The 21230-nt window shown below is 43.6% G+C and overlaps 1 protein-coding gene across 1 annotated transcript; it reads left to right on the plus strand.

Moving 5' to 3' along the window:
• The first annotated feature begins 5 nt into the window (after nt 1–5).
• On the plus strand, nt 6–20698 carry CCDC191 (coiled-coil domain containing 191). Its single transcript, XM_030455520.1, has 17 exons — nt 6–169; nt 623–661; nt 1517–1652; nt 3857–3988; nt 4527–4705; nt 5232–5455; nt 6244–6397; nt 8183–8373; nt 9013–9259; nt 10741–11198; nt 11725–11819; nt 13264–13346; nt 14722–14823; nt 15932–16075; nt 17268–17420; nt 17786–17940; nt 19375–20698. Exons 1-17 carry the CDS (start codon nt 101–103, stop codon nt 19574–19576), a joined length of 2763 nt encoding a protein of 920 aa, XP_030311380.1. The 5' UTR covers nt 6–100; the 3' UTR covers nt 19577–20698.
• The last annotated feature ends 532 nt before the right edge of the window (nt 20699–21230 follow it).

The following is a 21230-nucleotide window of genomic DNA, read 5'->3' on the forward strand; positions in this document are numbered from 1 at the left end:
GGGAGGCGGCGTTGCTATGGCGAAGCCTCTCCCGGCTCGGCTCGCCGTTGGGACGCGCTGAGAAGGGCGAGCGGCTGTCGGCGGGACCGTGTCGGCGGCCATGTCCGTCCCGGGGCACTGCCTTCACCTGTACCGCTGGCGCCGCCTCACCGCCGGGGCCACCACGAAGGTAAAGGGGACCCGGGGACGGCGCCGGAACCGGCGGCGGGAGGGGGAGCGCTAGGGGGCGCTCTGATGGGCGCTGTCCAATCAGGCCGCGCCCTGGCGGGTGAGGGGCGGGGCGTGGCCGCCATGGCCCCAAGGGCGGAGAAGGGTGGGGGGTGGTGCCTCCCGCTTCCCCGGGGTTCTGGAGCTTCTGAGGAGAGGGGTTCGGATCCGGACCGAGGTGTCCCGGGCGGGTGGGAGGGTTCCCGCAAGTGCTGCTTGATTTGCCGGAGACCCGATCTAGGGGGAGGTGTCCTTGGCCATGGCAGGAGGGTTGGAACTAGGTCATCTAGGAGGTGCCTCCCCACCCGGATGATTTTCCGATTCTCTGGATGGTGCTGAACTTGGTGGCATGAAATTGGGTCACAAACAGCAGTGTTTGTGACACTGCTGTTTTTTTTTCTCTACTCATTTCCAGCCAAGGTTTGACTCTGATGACTTGGAACGCTGGATCCAGGTGAAGTAACTTGCACAGTAACTCAAGAGTTAGGTACCTTCTTGCCACGCACAAAACTCACGGGCTATGCACAAAACCTGTTGTTGAGCAGCTCTACCCTTTGGATGCTTGGGCAAGTAATACAAGAGAGTTACCCCAAAGCGCCATTTCCTGCATCTACAACCACCTGAAATCAGGGAAAAATTAATTTTAGGATTAATTTCCCTTTGTTTTGCTTCCTTCAGCATCCCCCATGCTTCCACCCCCAGCCTGCATTTTACAGGTGGTAGGAGTGGTGCATCTTGCCTTCTCATGCAGCCTCCTAGACCTCTGGCAGCAGGTTTCTGTGGTTGCCCTAGCACAAAGGGCAGAAATTCTGCAGAAATGTGGGCTGTCAGGGGTACAGATGTTATACATGAAAACACGTCAGGACCATTTACACCTCAGAAAGATGGATATGGGACGCAGACTCTTTACACATCAACCATCCTGGTTAGGACAAAATGGTTGATACCATATTCCTTGATGGTTGCTGGGGACTAGCTCAGCAAGTCTCCATCCGTCCCCCAGGGGCATGGCATTCATTCCTCCTGAATTGTTGGCATGAGTGTTGGCATTCTCCCTACTGTTCTCCAATCACTATGACTGACACTAATTGCAAAATGAGTGGTTATTACCAAACGATTTCCAAGTCAGATTTCTGTAGTCAAACGAGCAGTTGAATAAATGTGTTTCAAAAGAAATCTATTATAAATGCTATCCTGCCTTGTGTCACGTTCCCACTGATGTTTGCTCTCTGTGGAGGAGAAACCTGAATATAGGAAGTTTAAAAATTGATATCTGGCAATCCTTAGAAAATTTTTTCTTTCTTTAAAGAGAGTGGACCAAGCCTCTGAGTATGGTGTCTCTGAAGCTTTTTCTCTTCAAAAGGCAAGGTACCTACATGGGCCTTGTAGTCCTTTGACAAGTTTGGAAACCACAGAGGAAGATCACAATGAGGCCTGTGAGGAAGGTGAGCTGAAATACTGTTAGTCACAAGCTGCCTAAAAAGGACTGTTCTTGATCCAGCATTGTGGTTCTGTTCTGATCAGTGTCTTGCAATCTTGAAACAATAAAAATCAGTTCACAGTAAGATGACTTTCATCTAATGATGAAAGGCATATGAAGAATCAACTGCTAGAGTTAAAGGTAGATCTTAACTAGTGTGACTAACAGAAGGAAAAACTCTCTGTCTCCTGGAGATTTCAGGTAAAGATGAGGATGCATACTGTCCTTGAAGACACACTAGAAGGTCAATTACAAGTTAGTGGGCTATAGAAAACCAGATGAAATTACCTGACGTATTTCACAGCAGACCAGATGTGAAAATGGAGTTGTTTTGTTAACATTTACGAATAATTGTGTGGTTTTGCTTTGATTTCCATCCAAAGTTTTTTTTCACTAATTAGCTAACTAAATATTCCCCCTACAGCCACAAGTGCATACTGAAATTTAAAAACAAACTGTAGTACATCAGCAAAGAAAGAAAATAAAAAAAAGAGAGGGAAACTATCTCCCATCAGTGCTATAAGTACATTTGCAATGTAAAAGATAATAGGAGACAGGATTTTAAGCATTAAGTTAACCATTCTTTTAAGATTCAAAAGTGAGCCATACAGAATGGAATGAAGACACATCTGAAGAGCACACACCTCAATACAGGAAATCAGCTTTTTCCCTTGTAATCATTAAGAATTCAGCTAATAGCACACAGTGCCCCCATCTGCTTACAGTGCACTGTCTGCATCATACAATGTAGTGGCTTGAAAGGAGCAGTGGAAAAGTTGTTTGCTCTCCTCATACTTTATTATTTTTGTTTGCCCTTCTGTGCTTTTTTATATCTGCCAGTCCCTTGGGATTGTTCTGAGCTCAACTGATGGCCTTTTATCTGGAATCCATTATTAGCATACTATAATGGATATATGGTATTAACTACACATAGTTCACTTTGCAAAGGGAGGTATTGGTTAGAGAAATGCCAGAACTCTCTTACTCAAATTTCAAGGAGCTCTGCTTTTTGTTATCAGATATATTTCCTTATTCTTGAGCTGGCCAGAGAGATTATGAAAGAGAACAAAAGTGATTTGAAGGACAGTAAACCTTAGATTTATGTTTTCTTCAAAAAATCCCATGCCTTTTAAGGAAGTTTTAAAAAGGCTTTATTGCCTTAGAATATCAGGACTCAATGGGAGAAGCTTCACTTTGTGTCAGAAATAGAGATCTGAAACAGCTGCTTCCTCCTGTCTGTTGGCTGTGTGCCTTTTACAGGGGATGGCTTGCACTTCAGTGGCTGCTGAGATGCCTGCTCTTTGCCCATCCTCACTGCATGAATGGCTCAGCTTCTCGTGGGGGGCTGCTCCTGATGCCTGGCAGGTTACAGCCCTGTATTCTGCTTCAGGAACAGCTTGGCCATCCCTGCAGTGAGGCCAAGTGCTTTGTTGAGGCAGCAGCTATGCTAGCTGTCCTTGCTTTTGAGTAGGAACTCTGGAAACAGAGGGTGTTTTTTGCATTTTTCCACAGAAGAGTGGAGACACAGTCCACAAAAGGACTTAATACTCAGTTGTTCATTAGGCAGTTTACCTTGCTGAGGAGTACCAAACCCAGCATGGGTGCATTCCTGTAGGTGCAGCATTAATTCTGAGTACAGGTGAAGCTTGCCACTTGACAGATTTTAACCTAGACTCACCAGTTGTTCCTGGAGCTGTGGCACTTGCAAAGACTAACCTGTACACACAAAGCAAACATTTCTCCAGATGGTGGGCTATTTTTGTACTTAACATATTGCGGCCTTGGCTGTACACGTGGAAAATACCTGTCTGCAAGTGCTGTGATAAAACGTGAAAACTGAGTTATGAATTACCTCATATGAATTCCATCTTCTTGATAAATGCTATAATAATCACATGAGCAATCTAAATGTCTGCAGAGTCTTGTAGGAAAAATGAAGCACAGAGGAATTAATTTGTGGCAGGTGCGCCAGGGAAATGGTTTGCCATTTTCTCTTCCTGTTCTTTTATAGGTCAAGAAGGTAACATTTTCTGTTACAGATCAGCTTTCAGTCATTTTAGCCTTCCTGGCCTGTGATCTAACTATCCCAAGAGACACAGCTTTGCGAGTTTACACTTACCCCTGTATTTTTTAAGCAAATGAAATAATCAGTCTCTTTCCTCATGGTAGCCCAAGAGCTGCTCAGTAACTGGATCAAGTCCAAACTGCAACTGGAGCTGATGAGCAATGGAGAGGAGGAAGTTGACTCTGTCCTCCTGGAGAAGCCTTCTGCAGCCCCTCTGAAGTATGAGCAGTTTGATGGTGAGAGCACAAGAAAGCAGTTCCTGGATTCTTTTCCAAGAGTGTCCTGGGGAAGGGAGCGAGACCTTGTGGCTTGTCAGACTGAGAGGTAAAAGTAGCTTCGAGGCTGGGAGAGTGAGCTCAGTTGAAACAAGATTAGAGGTGGTGATTTTTCTCTCCCAGCTCTCAGAGCAGCTTGGTGTAGGACTGCACAAATGCACCTCATAAACATTTGATGTCTCCTTTCGTAAAAGACTTTTTATTTCTTTTGTGTATGAGTATTTGTGAGGTCTGTCAAATTTCTACAGCTGTTCAAGGTGCTCAGAGTCAAGGCAGCAAAGAATGGATGAAATGTTGTTATTGCTCCAGTGTGTTCAATGGGTGACTGATTAAGGCTCTTTGGGGATAAGTGGAGTGCAGTCAATGTGTCTGCTTTCATTAGAAATGCATTCACAGCCCGGCAAAGTGATCCTTTTAATTATGTTAGGCTTTGTGATATGAGACAGAGGGGTTTATTTATTTCAGACTAGCCTGAGATAATCTGAATTCATCATTTCAGACATGTACAGCTATCTGGAACGTGAACTGGAAAGTTCTTCTGTCCAAGAATATCTACAGCATCTTTTGCAGAGTGAAGTTGTGAACTGTGGGATACTGGAAGTCCTTAGACTAGAGGACATCAAGGAAAACCAAAAATTTACAGATCCACGAATAATCATGGAGCTCAGGCACAAGCAGGTGAGCAGGCAAGACAGCAAATTAAAAGGAGTAAGATGGAGGATTATAGGATTAGAGTAAATGCTTAGTGATACTTGCCTGGTTTCTCTCCCAACCTGCAATAATCTCTGACTTGTAGGCAAATACCTCTGACTTGTAGGCAAATACCTGAGGCTACTCTTCCACAGTTGAGCTGAAACATCACTCCATTTCCATGTCCATTTTAGCCATTCACAGTAACTTGCACAATCAGTTTTCACTTCTTCTGTTCAGGTTTTTCCCCTTTCCAAAGACTGACGGGAAAAGCTGCTGTGGCAATAAGTTCTGAGTTTGCTCCCATCAAGTAATACTGGTTTAAGTCCATTTTCTTAAATGGAGTTTTTCACTAGTCTGAGAGCAGAATCAGCCCAGTTTGCACCAGCTTCATACAGGGTTGCTTGCTTCATTTGCAAGATGGATTGTGACCAACCCTCTCAGCCTACACTGAACCACAGTTTTTTCAGCCTTAGGCATCTGCTTTGACTTTTGCTGATTTTCTCCTTCCCAGGTGAAAGAAAACCGAATGAGGCACCAGAAAGCATTAGAGCTTCAGAGACAAGAAGAGTTCCTGAAGAAATCAGTTCTGTTGGAGGCCAGGCTCCAAGCACAGGAGGAAGACAGAAAGAAGGCCCTAAAGGCCAAGGAGGAAGAGGAGGAGATCCAGAGGGAAATGGTGAAACTACGAAAGGAAATGGCTGAGAAGAGGCAAACCATGGCAGAAGCACGGAGAGTGTAAGAGGGAGAAAGGGGCAGGGAAGGAGGGCACCATGTGAAAAATAATTGTCAGCTCCTTTTGTGAAATATAAGAGGAATGGTGGTCTCAAAGGAAACATCTGCTATTCCTCTGTCTCTGAACTCTCTCAAAGCCTTTTATTATTTTTTTACCAATATCAATAGCAGAGTTTATCATCAGTAGGTAGATGGGCTAAAGATACTGTTAGGCTCCCCTCAGCCATTATCAATATGTGCCCTGAATCATTAAGCAGGACTGTATTTGCACCACTGTGCATTCTCTTCGTGAACTCTGTGGCCCCATCCAGACTTTTTAGCCTCCAAAGCAGCATGAAATCCGTAACACGGGAAAAAAAAAAATAGTCTGTGTTGAAAGTCCAGCACTTACAATACTTCCTCTGCTATGAGAGAATAAAGAGCATTCTTGGCTGGGAATTCTGCAGAGACATAATTTTTGCTTCTGATTAACTTAGATTGTCACAGATGTGAATTTGTTGGGAAGCCATTTATTTACTTAGGCAGCCCTGACATCCAAAATCTCCTCATGCAAGTGTTTTACTGAAATCTTACTATTTTCTTCTGCCTGCTATATTCTGGAAATGTTCCAGACTGTTTAATCTCTGGAACCCCAAACTGTGACAGAGGCAGTTTTTAAAGAAATCTGGTTTAAATAATCAGCAACTTTCTAAGTGATAGAGGTGATTCTCTTAGAATTGGCCTAAAAGAGAGTGAAACTGTGCTGTAGTACTTAGATCGTTTTATTAGATCTGTGTTTGTTCACTTCTCAGGGAGGCAAAGAGACAAGAAGAAAGTCAGAAGCTGTCAGTTCAGGAGGTATCTATTACTGCATCACCACCCCTGGTCCCGAAGAAAGAGCAAGGAGAGGAGAAACAAAGAAAGGCTGAGGAGCTGCTACGCAGGATTCACACCAATAATCAGAGAGTGAGCATCATCCTTCTTTATTTGAGACTCTGAACTACCTGCCCTCTGCTACCCTGTGCAAAACTGAAGTAAGGTCATCAGAGTTTTTTAGTTCTTCCAAACTCTTGATACTAGGAAAGTAGAAGAGCAGGGCAAAAAGTAGCTTGTAAGACCAGGGGCAAGAAATCCTGAGCCTTCATCCCCAGACACACCCCCAGTGTGTCTATGGCCCAATTGTACTCAATGAGACATTTCACTTAGAATTTGGGAAAATATGTGGCTCTCAGAATAGTTGCAAACCTAAAAGCTTCTGCAATTGAGAAACAGTCAGATGTACAGAGGAGGCAGTGAAGCAAGATTTTTTTTCCTTTGAAGAAGGAAGTAGAAGGGTGGAAGTGTCACACCAGGGCCTGAGAAGCCCTTATTGTGTACATGGGAAGATATTTCAAAGATTGTCTTGCAGACCCTGACGTAGGAGCAGGGAGAGGAAAGAGGAGCGAAGTCCTGAGGCCTGGGATGAATTTTGAGCTGGGTCTCCACGAAATGAAGTATGCCAGTGCATCCACAATAATGGTTCCTCAAGGATCCATTCCCACTGGGTGGTGTGGTATATTCTGTGATATTACATCAGCTCTTCTGAGGCAAATATGCAGGCTTTAGCAATTCCTAGTAGAAACTTACTTCTTTTCTCCTTGTTATTCTGCTACCACGGCCAGCTCTGAGTTAAAACTTCCTAGTTGTATCAAAGACTTGCAATTAAAGAGCAATCTTTCTGTACTGAATAATTGTATATGGGCAGTCTCAGCAAAGGGAATAAATTTCCCTGAGTGCAGGTATGAATGCCATCCATCATGTAGTGTTTCCAATTAATAGAGCAGTCATCATCATTAATGCCTACTTATCTACATCTAGAATGTTTTTAATAGAAGAGTCCCCTTGCTCTAACAGTGAATCTCCCCATGGCTCACTTCATCTGCCTCTCTGCTGGATCTGAGCTTGGCTACTGTTTAGCAGTACACAGCCTCTCTCCAGTACAGTCTAAGCCAAGAAGATAAGCCTGAATGAAATCACAGAACAATTTAGGGCTGGCATAACGCAAAAAGCCATGGCTTTTCTGAGCAATAGTGACACTTTGATAAAGCAGAAAGAAATAGCTAATGCATTGACATTTTGTCCTTTTTGTAAGTCTCATTTGGAGATGAGAGCGAGTGAGAGGAATGCAGCTGAAACAAGGTGCTATGACAAAAGGGGAACAGCTGAGTGTCCTGTGCATTGACCCACTTGGACTATCAAGATGAACAGTGTCTGTAGTGACAGGGCTAGAATTGTGGGGTAGATTAGATAGCAAATTGCTGTTCTGTACAATGTAAATCACTCCTGGAGCCAGCAAGTCTAATTACACAATAGGGGAAAGGTTTGCCTTCCTATTGGAAAAAGGGTGAGCTTAGGTCATGTCATAAATTCATGCTAGGAAGTGTCTTAATGTTTGTCTAAGTTATAAAACTAAACCAAACAAGTGTTCTTCTGTTCTTCACAGAATTGTTCTTACCTGTAGCATCTAAGACATTTTCTAGACTTTGAAATGCTTTTCCTTTCTCTAGACATTCTATGTTCCTCACCCATTTTATTCCTTTACATTTTGTTAACTAAATGTGTTTTACTGAAAAGCATAGAGCTTTGATATATATCTAGTGTTTTTTCTAAAAAGGATCTCAAAAAATGAGATAAAGGAAATGATGCCAAGGGCCAGCATTTGTGTGACAGGCTGTAACTTGCTCATTGGTTTTCTGAAACTGTCCCATGCAGTGTATGCAACGACATTTCTCTGCTTGGCTGAAAGTCATTCTGGAGCACAGAATTAAAATGGGAAAAGCCAGAGCCCTTGCTGACTGGAAGTGCCAAATGAAGGCCCTACGAGCCTGGAGAAACTATACTTGGGCCCAGAAAGTAGAGAAGGAGACAAGACAGTTGGAAATTCATCTCCAAGATCAAAACAGGTAGTTACCCTACATTGTGGAATTCCTTCTACTGCATCAGTACTTAGGCAGGGCAGTAACTAGGGACCATAAAAGGCACTTGCCAGTTAGCTAGCAGGAGGAAGACCTTGGCCTTTTGAGAAAATTGCTACATTGCCTGCAATCTGTCAGAGGTGTTGGTTGTGGCACAGATGAAAAGGAGAACAGAGATAAACAAGAACTTAGCGCTTTCCAACAAGCCTGAGTTTCACTCTCTAGGTATCTTTCCTGGAAATCTCCACCTGGCTTACTCTGGATCCCAGAGAAAATGAGGTGTCATATTTATTCCTGATTAATACAGTTATTTCCTATCTCAGTAGTAGTACATCAGAGATAATTTTGGCCAATGCCTTTCATTAAGAAGGCTGTTGGATGAATTCCCTATCAGCCAGAGGAAATTTTGCTCTTGCAGATGTCTGGCAGGCTACGTGGTGAGGCACTGCCTCAAGGATGACACAGAAGATTGCAAAATGTCAATTGGGGAGACTTCCAAATAATGGGCATCTTTTCTGCATGCCCACACCTAGCTGGAGCAACTCTGTAGAGCTCTGGACTGCTGTAATTGATGCAATTGTTTCAGAAACCTCACTGCTACCATAACACAAGTGGTTTCTCACTCAGGAAAAAACAACTGTCTGCAGAGCACAACCAGCGGCGGCTCCTGCGCTGCTGCTTCCTGGCGTGGCAGCGCTGGAGCCACGCGGAGGCAGAAAAGCGACAGCAGCAGATGAAGAGGGAAGAGATGAGGAGAAAGATGGCACAGCTGCTGGAGGCAGTGTCACTGGGGAAAGGTGTTCTGGATAGGCCATTGGAGACGAACAAGCCTGGAACAGCAGAAGTAAAACATCAAGAGTTTCAGAAAGGCAAGGTAAATCTTTTCCATGTAGTTCTGTCTATAGGCATCTCGGTACTCTTACGAAGAACTTCTTTTGTGCAGTCTGCTGCCCGCTGTGGTTACTGAGTCTCCTTCTCTGGAGGCTCTCAAAACTTGCCTGGATGTCTTCCTGTGTGGCCTGCCCGAGGTGATCCTGTTTTGGCAAGGGGGTTGGACTAGGTGATCTCTAGAGGTCTCTTCCAACCCCTAACATTCTATGATTCTATGAATCTAAAATAAAGAGTATATTGTTCCAGAGGAAAGGTTCTTTCCCAGGGTGACCCCCAAATACCTGCCTGCAAATGTTAAGGAGAGAAATCTATAAAAAGAGGCAAACATGGAGAACAATGGATGAGTTTTAAAAGTATCTCTAATGATGCCAGAGAACAACTCTTTGTATACTGTGAGTGGCAATGAATGTCCTGTCCCCAGATCACTTTTGCTGAGAGATTAGTTACATCTTTGATGCCTGCTTATACTTAAAAATAATTAGACTTGACTGCATGAAAAAAGATTTGTCATGCCATTAGAGCTTTCTAGCTTTTAAATAGGGGAGGGAGGAGGGAAAATTGTCACTTTTTTCTTTTTCAGGATAATGCGCATCACAAGGACATAGGAAAGGAGAATCAGAGGTTGCATCCTTAAATTGCCATATCAACTTCTAACCTGACATATCTTCCTTTTAGTCTATAAAACCTGTACTACAGCTGTATCCCAGTCCCAACATGAGAGGTCACACACACATAATACAGTTCCAGCTTCATATTTTGCTTAAGTTACAGCAGAGGTTGATTTCCTGTAGTGCTTGTATCACTCTAGTAGGCTCTTACTTTTCTTCTGATGCACTGGTAAAATTTGTGCTGGGACTGAATTTAGAGTTTGACCTAGGAATCAGAAAGCAGACCTTATATCTGATGCCTCTTTGGAGAAATACTATATATAAGAAAAGGCTCAGCCTCATTCCCCACTGTCCAGCTGTTTCATGGTAAATTTATCAAAGCTCAAGAAGAGGCATGAGGAAGCAGCACTCTGTAGACTCCTTTTCCATATAAGAAGGGACTATCCAGTAGATCAGCCACGTAGATCATTTCAACAACTGTATTTTCCTTTGTTTTCCATCTGAGCACTGAGTGGAGACAACGCAGTCTAAAAGGGAGTGTGCTAAACCCTGAGAGATGAGTTGTCCAGAGTTGTGCTCCCTAACAAATAGTCAGGATATATTCCTGACAGAGCTCTTGCCCAATTAAGATTCCTTCCAGTGAAATGGCACACAGCTCTTTCCCATGGGCTCCCGTTTTGTACATAACAGGGCCCCTCTCCCCTGCCTAGGAACTGGATAAAGATTGCATAGCTGAGATTAACCTGCTTCTCAGGCATCTCACTAGATTTGCATCAAAGAAACACTATATAGGAAGGGCAGAAGAGTACTTGTGTTTAATAAATGCCAAATTTTCCTCATTAATTTTTTTCCCTAGCCAACTGAAACATGTGTCATAGAGAAAGAACCTGACCAGACCAGAGACCACTCTTGTTGGTGTGCTGCTCACAGATTGCATTCCTACAGAAAAAACAAATTTGCTTGGAAGATTATCCTAAAACATGCAGCATCGACCGTGGGTGTCTCTCAAATAGCAGCTCTCCCCGAGCAGTTTCAGGCACCTGGTCCCAAGACCCCAGCTCCTGCTTATGGTAGCTGTTTTGAGCACTGTCATGCATTCCAGCAACGTCTGATTGAGGAGCAAAGGCAGCAGCTTCAGAAACAGCAAGAGCTGATCCTTGAACTGCAGGAAAATCGGAGGCCAGGCAGAGCTAAAGAAGAAGCAGTGCAAACCACAGCTGTAGCCCAGCTGTTTGATAACTCTCCTTTGCCAACCAAGGAGGAAAAATGGAAGAGGGAAGAACAATCCAGATGCACGAATACATCCCATTTGAGGTAAATGCACTCGATAAAGCAGGCTCAAGTAGTCAGCACATCTCATTTCCACTCAAGTTGAGCAAGAATTTGCCAGGCACACTTCAGTCACACTAGCACTACTTACTCTTCTTCTCACTTGTGCCTCAGCTCAAGTGTGGTATCAGGCTGGCCATGATTCTTTCTCCTTCCGCCTTTTTGGAATTAATTGTTTGACACCATGTGATCCATACAGGATCCACTTAGAAACAGCAACACTTGAGTGTCACTCATAGTAGCAGCAGGGGTTTATTTAGTTAGGGAAAAAAAGATTGTCATCCTTGATATTTCAGAACCTGCAGCAGCCCTTCCTACTCAGCTCATCTGCAAGGATGTATCATTTATCCCATTTCAAGCAGAAGAAAAATCTCTCAGGAATTCAGAATGAAAACACAGCACAGTGGAGAATAGAAAGTGCAAGGCCTGTTTCTTCACCTTAGGTGGTAGATGTAAGACCTTGTTTGACTGCATTTATTAATTGATTTCTTTACTGTTTTTCCTTTCATAGTCCACCTGTTTCTCATGGGCCAAAACCCACAAGGGCAGTGATACAAGGCAGGAGGCCCTCCAGCCAGCTGACTTCAGCTGATCCCATACTGAAAGGTACTGTTCTAGATAGCAAAGATGATTCCACACCACTTTTCTCAAAAGCTTGTCTAGAAGCTTCTCTTATTCTTAACCTCAGCCTTGCTGGTTGATGACAGTAGCTAAGTAAAACTCAGTACTCCCTTTCTCTGACAGCACTGTGAGAGGGTAAGCTGTTTTCATGCCCAAGTCAGACATCTGTAAATGCTTGGCCACTGAAGCCCCTGAAGTCCATGCTTAGCACACTGTGATAGCAATTACTCCTAACACTCGTGATTGCTTCTGGTGTGACAAGACTCAGAGAGAGTTTCCCAAGACTTTTTGCTGTCAGTTGGATTCTCTGATTTGCCTGAACTCTGTACACCTTAGAGACAGGAAGTGTATTTTCAGAAGCACTCAAGTGCTTTTGCTTGAAGTTCTCAAAAAATTCAGTGAGTGTTATAACTGGATGATTTTCCCTTGCCAGACAATCCTGGGAGAGTTGAGAGGAGAAAAGAATCTGAGGAAATCTATTGTGGTCAAATGCCCCCAGCTGCTCCAGCCTATGCTTTGTGACTTCAGGAGAAGCAAGCATGGGTTCTCAACTCCACTGCATGTTCTGTGTGAATCACAGAATTACCTTGGTTGGAAAAGACCTTCAACAAGAACATGAAGTCCAACCAAAACCTAGTACAACAAGACCTTACCTAAGTCATATCCCTAAGGACTGTGTCTGTGCAGCTCTTGAATACTTCCAGGGATGGTCACTCCACCACTAACCTGGGCAGCATGTTCTAATGTCTGATAGCCCTTTCAGTGAAGAAATTCTTCCTAGCATTTAATCTCAAGCTCCCCTGGCCAAACTTGAGCCCATTACTCCTTGTCTTATTACTTGTAACTTCACTGAGCAGGCCAATCCCCCCCTTTTTTGCAGCCTCCTTTAAGAAGGTCTCATGGTCCCAACAGCTCCATAAAACCTTTGCTGATAGCCAGCAAGATCACTGAACTGCAATTAACCTCCCAGAAGCAGCATTAAGCAGGAGTTTCTCAATAGTGTGATAAAGTACCTGTGTGTCACTGTGGCAGGGATGCTTTCCACCATGAAATTGCTCTTTAAAGAAACAGTTGGTGCTTATTGAAGATCTCGTAGCAAATGCTGCCAAATCAGGTGTGCACTCAGTCAGGTAAGATGGTAATGAAGCCTCTGAACACAGCCCCTTTCATAATGGAGACTCATGGCTGTGACTGGGTGGAGTTAATCTAGCTGAGGTAGTCCCAAGTCATCTCATAAATGTTTATGAGCATTCCTTGTTCATGATACTGGCAGCCATAAGAGGCAGCAGGAAGCAAGTCCCTTTGTGCTGGCATTTCCCAGTCAAGGGGGACACTGTCAGCAGGGTGGAGTGGTCATCCTTGTTCACCAAATGTCTGCCTTTATCTCTTAGCTGATTTCCACCAAGCTTTATGTCCTTTATTTCTTTAGCTATGGAGGAGAGAGCAACTCGGCGGGCAGAACGGAGGAGGAAACTAGAGGAAGCCAAACAACGAAGAGAAGAGGAAAAATTGGTAAGTGAAGTGGAAAAAGAAATAAGGTCTCTTTCACATCATTCCAGTTACAAGAAATGCTGTTTTAACCCCAGAGTTAGGGACTGTGAAGAGGCCCTTTGTCCATGACAGGAGCTTTATCACTTGTGAGAAAGCCAATGCGTGGCACACATCAAAAATAGTAATTGCTGCATTTGCATACCATGACAGCACCAGCTCTACCATATCATAGGCAGACACTTCATATTGATGCAGCTGCAATCCTGGAAGCAGCCTCCCTTACCATCCCCCTAACTTCTTTCACACCCACCCCATGGCTGTAACTCATCCTAGCCAAACATGGGAATGGTGGAAGTGCATGCAGAGATCCACTTGATTGGACCTGGCACTGGTGGGTTACCCCTTCCCTGCCTTTTCTGTCTGGTCATGTAAAGTCTCAACTAGTAAAAATCCTGCATCTTTCTAGAAAATCTCTGATGAAGAGAGAAGATAGTAACAATGTTTGCATAATTAATACACAAATTCTGTGATACACATCCAACAGATGAGCCTTCTTAACTTCAGGGCATTAAGCTGTTACTAAAAACATTGATAACAAGTTTTATTAGGATTAGAAAGCTCAGAACTAGGGTCCTAAATCAGCATATCTTCCATCTCCAAGTCAGAGAGATGCACTCACATATGCAGGAGGCTGAAACAAGCTTTAGAGAACACGTAATCCATAGAGTGGACAAAAAAAGCCTCAGGTTAGGTTTTCTCAGCTGCAGTTGCCATGATTGTAGAGATCACAAGCACACAGTAATTGTGTTATGGTTGGTGGGGGTTTAGGCCTTTGATGCATATATCAAGAGCAACAACTTTTTAGATTTAAAATAGAGTGTGGCTGGCAAGGGAACTAGATAAACATTCAGAGAAGGATATTTTGCAAAATGTGACCAGTACTGAAGTAAAGCAAAATCTTTGACTTCACTGTTTAGGTACCTGTAATGCTGCTTTGCTTGTAGAAGTAAAATTTCTGAGTGAAGTTCAGGGATTCAGAACTGACTTCAGCAATCAGGTTATCAATAAATAATATGGTGTATGGGTTAGATTATTTAGGGGAACAGGGAGCAAATACTGTAACTTAGGGCTAAGAAAGATATATATATATATATATATATATATATATATAGGTAGCAGAAAGATACATGCAGGCTGTAGAAAAAACAATCTCCCTTCCACAGTTCATTGCCCAGCACAAATCATATCTAATATATTACAAAGTCTGTATACATCTGAAGTTTCAGGTGCTGGTCAATACTAGAGGAATATTGGGAAAGCTTAGAGGTCTCTGTTCTCTGAAAAGGTCACATGTGCCAAATTAAATTTTAACTCCTTCCCTTTTCTCCATTTCCAGGCCCAGCTTAAGGCTGAAAAGGAAGCACGACAGAGGAAGGAGGCTGAAGAAAAGGAAGCTCAGAAGGAAAAACGACGGGAGGAGAGAAGGCAGCAGAAGCTGGTGACCAAACACCCTCCTTGAACATAGATAGGGAAGAAAAGCTATTGCCCACTAGCACTTACTCAGCAGCCAGAGTAATGTGAACTGAAGGAGCAGAGTTCCACAGCACCTACTGTATAGACTCATCACCTTCACTCTTTTTGGCAATGTTAGAGGAAGGGCTGTGAACTGAACACAGTATGCAATATATACTGCCTGTGTCTCAGCAGCAGGACTAGAGGTCCCAGCTGGTAGACATGCACTGCTGAGGTATAGCCACATAAAGCCCCTCAGTGGCAGCATGTTCAGCCTACTTTCAGACTGCTCCTTCCCTTTGTATCCCTCTCTCCAGCATACACCATGACACCAGTCACAAACACACAATTTAAAAGTAAACAAGCCTGCCAGATACATCAGGGGCAGCTTTCTACCTAAAGAAAAGAAGCATCCTTTCTTCAGAGCTAGCCTTTGAACTGGATCAATTCATTATTAACTTGGAAATGAGCTGTCCTAATAACCCAAATAGCACATTTGAAATCCTACAGGAATTTGACCTATAACTACTGTTCTACTTGGATTGAGTGTTTTATGATGTTTGACCTTCATCCCCGAATCTCAGCCAAAAGTAATATTGTATAGTTATGTAATACCCACATCCCTCCCCTACTATTTAGGCTAGATTAAGTGGTAAGCTCCATGCATGAACTCAGAATAATTTTTGGATATGTTTTAAATTTAGTTTTATAAGCACAGGAAGCTCCCCTCCCCACATTGATAAAGGCCCATCAAAAAGAAGTTCCTGCTATATTGGCACTGATGATAGCCACACACTGTGTGTCTGCTACACTAACACCCAACTGCAGTGCTGTAGGAAGGCCCCATCCTGATGTATGGCCCAAGAAAATGCCCAGAAACACCATCATCTAGGAGAATTTTCAAGACAGTTTGCTCTGCTTTCTACCACTGCTTCTAATAAACAGGGTCATACCTGGGCTGCACTGCTAAAGGTGATGCAGATCCCTATTTCCTGTCAGGTCAGGACCTCCAGCTCCAATACAACAATGTACTGTTATCGTTTAGTGTCCTTTTCATCCAGAGTGATTTAAAACTACTGCTCATTTTATTGTAGAAAGAGCTGGAGAAGCAAAGGAGGCTGGAGAAAGAGCAGCAGCTCCAGAAAAAGGCCAGAGATCACTATGAGAAGGTCCTGCTGAGAAAACTGGGAATGGTGCCATGGAAAAGGCTGATGGAGCAAGCCAAGGAAAACCTGCTGGTAAGTGCTAAGGATAAAGGAAAAGAGTGGTGTCATGGGAGGAAGGGAAAAAATGGATGTAGCACTTACCAGAAAACTTGATTGGCTCTTAAGCCAGGTAGAGATGGAAAAAGCAAAATTTCTCCCTGCACACCCTGCCCTATATTGGTTCTTTAAATCTGGCCATCTGACAGTAATCCTGAAAGGTCATTAAAAACTCACATGGCTGGCATCCTCATTTTTAGCTGATTAAACAAGAACCATAAGGACAGAGAAAGGAATTAATTTCAATCTAACAAGAAGCCATCTTTTGTTAGCCTCCACTTGTTTGCAGTACTCCCACATGATTTAATGCCAGCAACACAGTGGGAGTTAGTTTAGTATGATACAGCAAAAAAACTAAATTGAAAATATATTACATGATGTATTATTATATTATATGTATCTTGCTCCCTAGAAAAAGCTAATGAGTAAGACACCACCAAGCCACTGTAGTTGTAGTGCATCACCAGCCCATTACTAGGGCTTTCCCTCTCTCTGGAGTTGCAGTTGATGCAGTGTTGGCCACTGCTAGAGGTAAAACACTACAGGTGATAACCTAGCAATCTGTTGTAGTCTGGCCATACCTTCAATGCAGAATTACAAGTAGTAGCTTCTGAGACCATGACATATAAATACTGCTAATGAAACATTTCCATACATGAATGAATTGGCATGCCTCATCAGAGCTAGACTAAGGAACACTCAACTGCATCTTGAAGATTTTGCCAGAGCCCAGGGCTAAGTTGGCAAGCTTCTGTTTACCAGTAGAACTGTAGCTATTTACATGACCAAATGCACAAAGGCCTCTGGCTGGGAAGCAGAAGTGTAGCAGCTTCTCTGTAAGTCCACCCTGCTGGTCAGTGTTGTCGACAGAGTGGGATTGAATTGTTACAGGTCATGTTTCTGCTCCATTCACAGCAGGTTAAACTGAGCATCTAATACAAAAGGGTATTCTCTAGGAGTGACACAGGAGTAGCCTGATACAATAGTCATATTCCTTATGCTGACCCCTCTTTGGGGGAGAACCTATCCTGTAAGTTATTCCAGCTGTCTGACACCTATATTTTAAGAACCCCAAAAAGCTGTGGTGATTTTCTAGCATACCTAGTTTTATGTGCATGTAGACATTAGTCCAATTAACTAAGCTGCCATCTCTACTGTCTTTACTCAGGTGGCACAGAGGCACCACTGCTTGGACCTGCAGAGAAAATGCCTGATGACTTGGCTCCAGTACACCCAGGAGAGCCTCATGGAGAAGGTGTCTCGGGCTGAGAATTTCTACTCTCATTTGTTGATCAAACGGGGCTTCAGGAGCTGGCTAAAGGTTTGCCTTCACCACAGCAGAGTAATGATCCTAAGCAAGTTAGCTGATGACACACTTTCCCCTCACCATAGTGCCACTTCACACACCTGCAGCCCACCCTTTGCCAAGTTACATTGCCCCCATTCCAGCAACCTCATTCCCTTCTTCTTTCATCTCTCCACTGATCCTTATTCTTCTCCACCCAGGATGCTCTCCCACATACTGCACTTTATACTCTCACCCTTCTCTCTGTTGATTTTCCTCCCCTTCTGACCCATTACCCTTCACTGCCACAGGCTCAGCACTTACCTCTTGTTTCTGCTTATTGTATGGGGCTTGGGAGAAAGAAGCCCATTCTCACCTCTTTCTCTGTCCTCCTTCCCTAGTACAAGGATTATCTCTCCACTTTGGAGGAGAAAGTGAGTACCCTCCATGCAGCCTGCCTCAGGAGGAAATACTTCTGGGTGTGGTTTGATCTGACCATGGAGGAAAAAAGTACCCTATGGGAGAAGCTGAAGATTGCTACTGAACACAGTAACAAGTAAGTGTGCTCCCTTGCCAGCAGCTCTTTTTACTTAGGTTTAATAGATTTAGAGACTACTACCTACTCTCCAAGAACATGTGAAAGAGTTTCTTTAACTACTGGTATTTTGCTTCTGTGATATGCATGGATGCCAGCAGAAGTTTGTGGTAAGAATTTTCCATGCAGGCTAGAAAAGGAACTTTAGTGGTACTCTTCAGAGTGCTTTAAAATCTGCTGAAAGAGAATACAATGAATGCAGATAAGTAGCTGAAACTTTCTAAGCTGATTAACAGAACTGGCCAGGCAGCTTCTGCTAAAAGCTGCTTTAGGAAAATCTTTAAGTACAATTATAAGCAAGACAGATGATTGTGCAGGAATTACACTGTGGTGTAATTTAATTGATGATTTAATTCACAAATCCAAAGCTGACCAACTAGAAACCCTACGTAAGGAATCCTTCAGTTTATGCCATTGTCAGCCTGACTTGGCAGTGAGATGTACAGCATTCAGTTCTACCAGTCATGACTGGAACTGGAGGCACCATAACTGCATTAACTGCATTTTAACAGGAGGAAAAAACTTTTGTCAAGCTTCAGCAGGAAACAGAAGACTGTTTACCTGTCGCAGCATGAAAGCATGCCAGCTGCATGCAGTCCTGAATAACCTGCACCCGTGTGTAGCCCAAACAGGATATGCAGCAGCTTGGAGGAGGAATTATATTCCCCTTTTATGTGGTTAAGTGAATCTGGTCTAGCTTGCTGTGTCTGGAAGGTCAGAACAGTGCATGATTTAACCTAACAAGCCAGCAAACTGGAGCAACCATAGGAAATTCAGACCAAGGAAAAGACTGTGTTCATTCTGTGTAGGACCTCATATCAGGAGCATTTCACATTACCTAGTTCCTTGCTAACTGGAAAAATGCAGTTGACACCTTGTCATAGCAAGCTATTATTTAGACAGGACTGTTGCTCCCCACTGCCCATATAGGAACTCAGGGCAAAGCATCTTTAGTGGGGTGATAAAAATCAAGTAGGAATTGGAGCCCAGCTACCTGCATTCCCAAGTGTGTCATCTGAAGCAAGTGAGTCTGTATTTTTCCTCAAGCAAATGCTTTCAGAGCCCCTGTTTATTCTTCAAGAAATATCTTTCATTTTTAGAGTGCTAAGCAAACACCAGATTAATCCTGTCAGAGGTAGAAGCAAAATTCCTGGGGAAGAGGAATAGAGAAAATGTTATTTTACCCTGAGATGGTTGACATACTAATGGGGGGGTCTGCACACAGATGTTGAACATGTCACAGTCCTGACTAGCAGCAGAAAGGACAAATCTCACAGGTATTTTAGGAGAGTTCCCTCCTCAAATAGAAGTAATCTTCTGTTATATTGTTTATGTTATATTATGCACACATCTGCATGTTGTCACTTTGTTCTTTGTGTCCCAAATTTCTTTAAGGAGACTCAGGCTGAATGTATTCAAGGCATGGAGACAGTACCCATTACTGGTGAAAAAGGAAAAAGAAAGAGAGGAAAGGAGAAATCAACTACGTAGGAGAGTAGCTGAAATTCTCCCCGACTTCAAACATGACAGAAGAGAGTCAGAGGAGACTGAGAAAGAGACAAAAGATTCTATTCAGTGCTATCTTCCTATGGACTGAAACAAATCCGTGGGGAAGTCCTGTCCAGTGCAAAGGGTCATACAGCCAAAGAAAGCTCCTGGGGACCACTGATGCCATATACTGAACATACCTGGTAGCTTACCTGACAGCTTCACTTTGCACTTCAGGAGGTTTTTCCCCACAAGGTCCTCCTCATGTGAAGTCTGCGTAGGGATGTCTTGGCTGGTGGCAGGGAGGCCTAAGTAAGCAAAACCTAGCAGAGTGTATGTTTCAGGCCAAAACCCTTTCTGCATGCAAATCTTCACCACTGACACAAATCCTCCTCCATCACAGGAAGCACAGAACTGAACTGCAGCAATTTTTCCTTAAGCAGTAACCTGGTGCTTTTCAGTTGCCAGTACTCTCTTGGGTGATACAGCTTGATCAGGGAGCAAACAGACTGACCCCTGGCCACTACTGTGAACTTGGCCGCCCAGAGAACAGTTCCTAGCCAACTGTGCCAAGGAAGTTTGGATGGCAGGAGGAGAGGGAAGAGCTGTTTATGCAAATCATTCCTGCTAACAGTCCAGATCACAGAATCACATATAGACAATCTAAAACCTGGATTCTCTTTCAAGGGGATGCCTAGTTTGCAGCACTCGCCAGTTCATAAGCACATTGCTTTGATTTTGCTGGCAAGTGGTGATTCCATGTTTGTGAGCCTCTATCTTCTTGTAATTTAAATGTTTTCCAAGCTGGTTAACTGAGGTCTATAAAAATGTATTGTACACATCTGTCATGGCCTTTTCACTTGATCCAGTTCTTTAAAAAAGCAAAAATCCAAGGAAAAAGCAGACTGTATAAAAGCTAAAAGCTTATATAAGCTAAAGGCTGATGTTACTAAAATGCAAGTTTCTTAGCCCTGTTTAATGGCATTACCCTATCAGCACTATACTGCAGATTAAGTACAGTATGTCTTGTCTTCAAAACAGCATAAGGCAGGAATCTGGAATTGCTTCCCCCTCATAACAGGATAGGCAAAGTTCTCTCCAAGAGCACTTGGGAGTACAGAAGCACTTAGGTAACACCAGGAAGAAGATGGTTTGCTTTTATCAATTGTATTGGATTATTTTGTAAGTCTTGTATATGCATTTATTTCCAATAAACCCAAATCTGAAATGAGCACAACTGAGCTGCAGGTGTGAATATGTTAGAAGCCAACTGAATGGCAATAGGCAGAAGTCCAGGGAACGGGATCAGTGCTAAAGCAAAGCAGATAAAATGGTATAGTCCAGGTCAGGTGCCCAGGCAGAAGCAGCAGGCTCCAGAGCATTAGCATCAGGAATTTGTCTACATGGAGAGCTCACAGGGATGTGGTCAGAGATCCTGCCCACGCAGGCCAGGCTGTCAGGGAGACCCTTGGTGTGGGTCTGAAGATGCCTGTCACTCCCAGGTTGCCTCCTGCAGCATCTTCCACAACACAGGAACGTTTACCATCAAAAGGTGATCACAGACCTGACCACCAGCAGGTCAGATGAGCACATTATCCAAGCACAGGGAGCTGAAGGTGCTGCATGGAGTGTGGGCGAGTACAGACCATCTGGCTGCATTAAAGACAGATTGTGAGAGGAAGTGACAAGCTGAGAGAGGGCTGAATAACTCATCTTGCAGTGAAGAATGGGCACTGCAGAATGGTAGCATCTTTTGCAGAGGA

The sequence above is a fragment of the Calypte anna genome, chromosome 1, assembly GCF_003957555.1.
Source record: "Calypte anna isolate BGI_N300 chromosome 1, bCalAnn1_v1.p, whole genome shotgun sequence".
Taxonomy (NCBI): Eukaryota; Metazoa; Chordata; class Aves; order Apodiformes; family Trochilidae; genus Calypte; species Calypte anna.

Excerpts from the sequence above, each read along its gene's own strand:
- CCDC191 (XM_030455520.1), top strand. The coding sequence starts at position 101 with ATGTCCGTCCCGGGGCACTGCCTTCACCTGTACCGCTGGCGCCGCCTC. Across the intron at positions 170-622 it reads CCGCCGGGGCCACCACGAAG|CCAAGGTTTGACTCTGATGA; the intron begins GTAAAGGGGACC and ends ACTCATTTCCAG. Across the intron at positions 5,456-6,243 it reads ATGGCAGAAGCACGGAGAGT|GGAGGCAAAGAGACAAGAAG; the intron begins GTAAGAGGGAGA and ends TTCACTTCTCAG.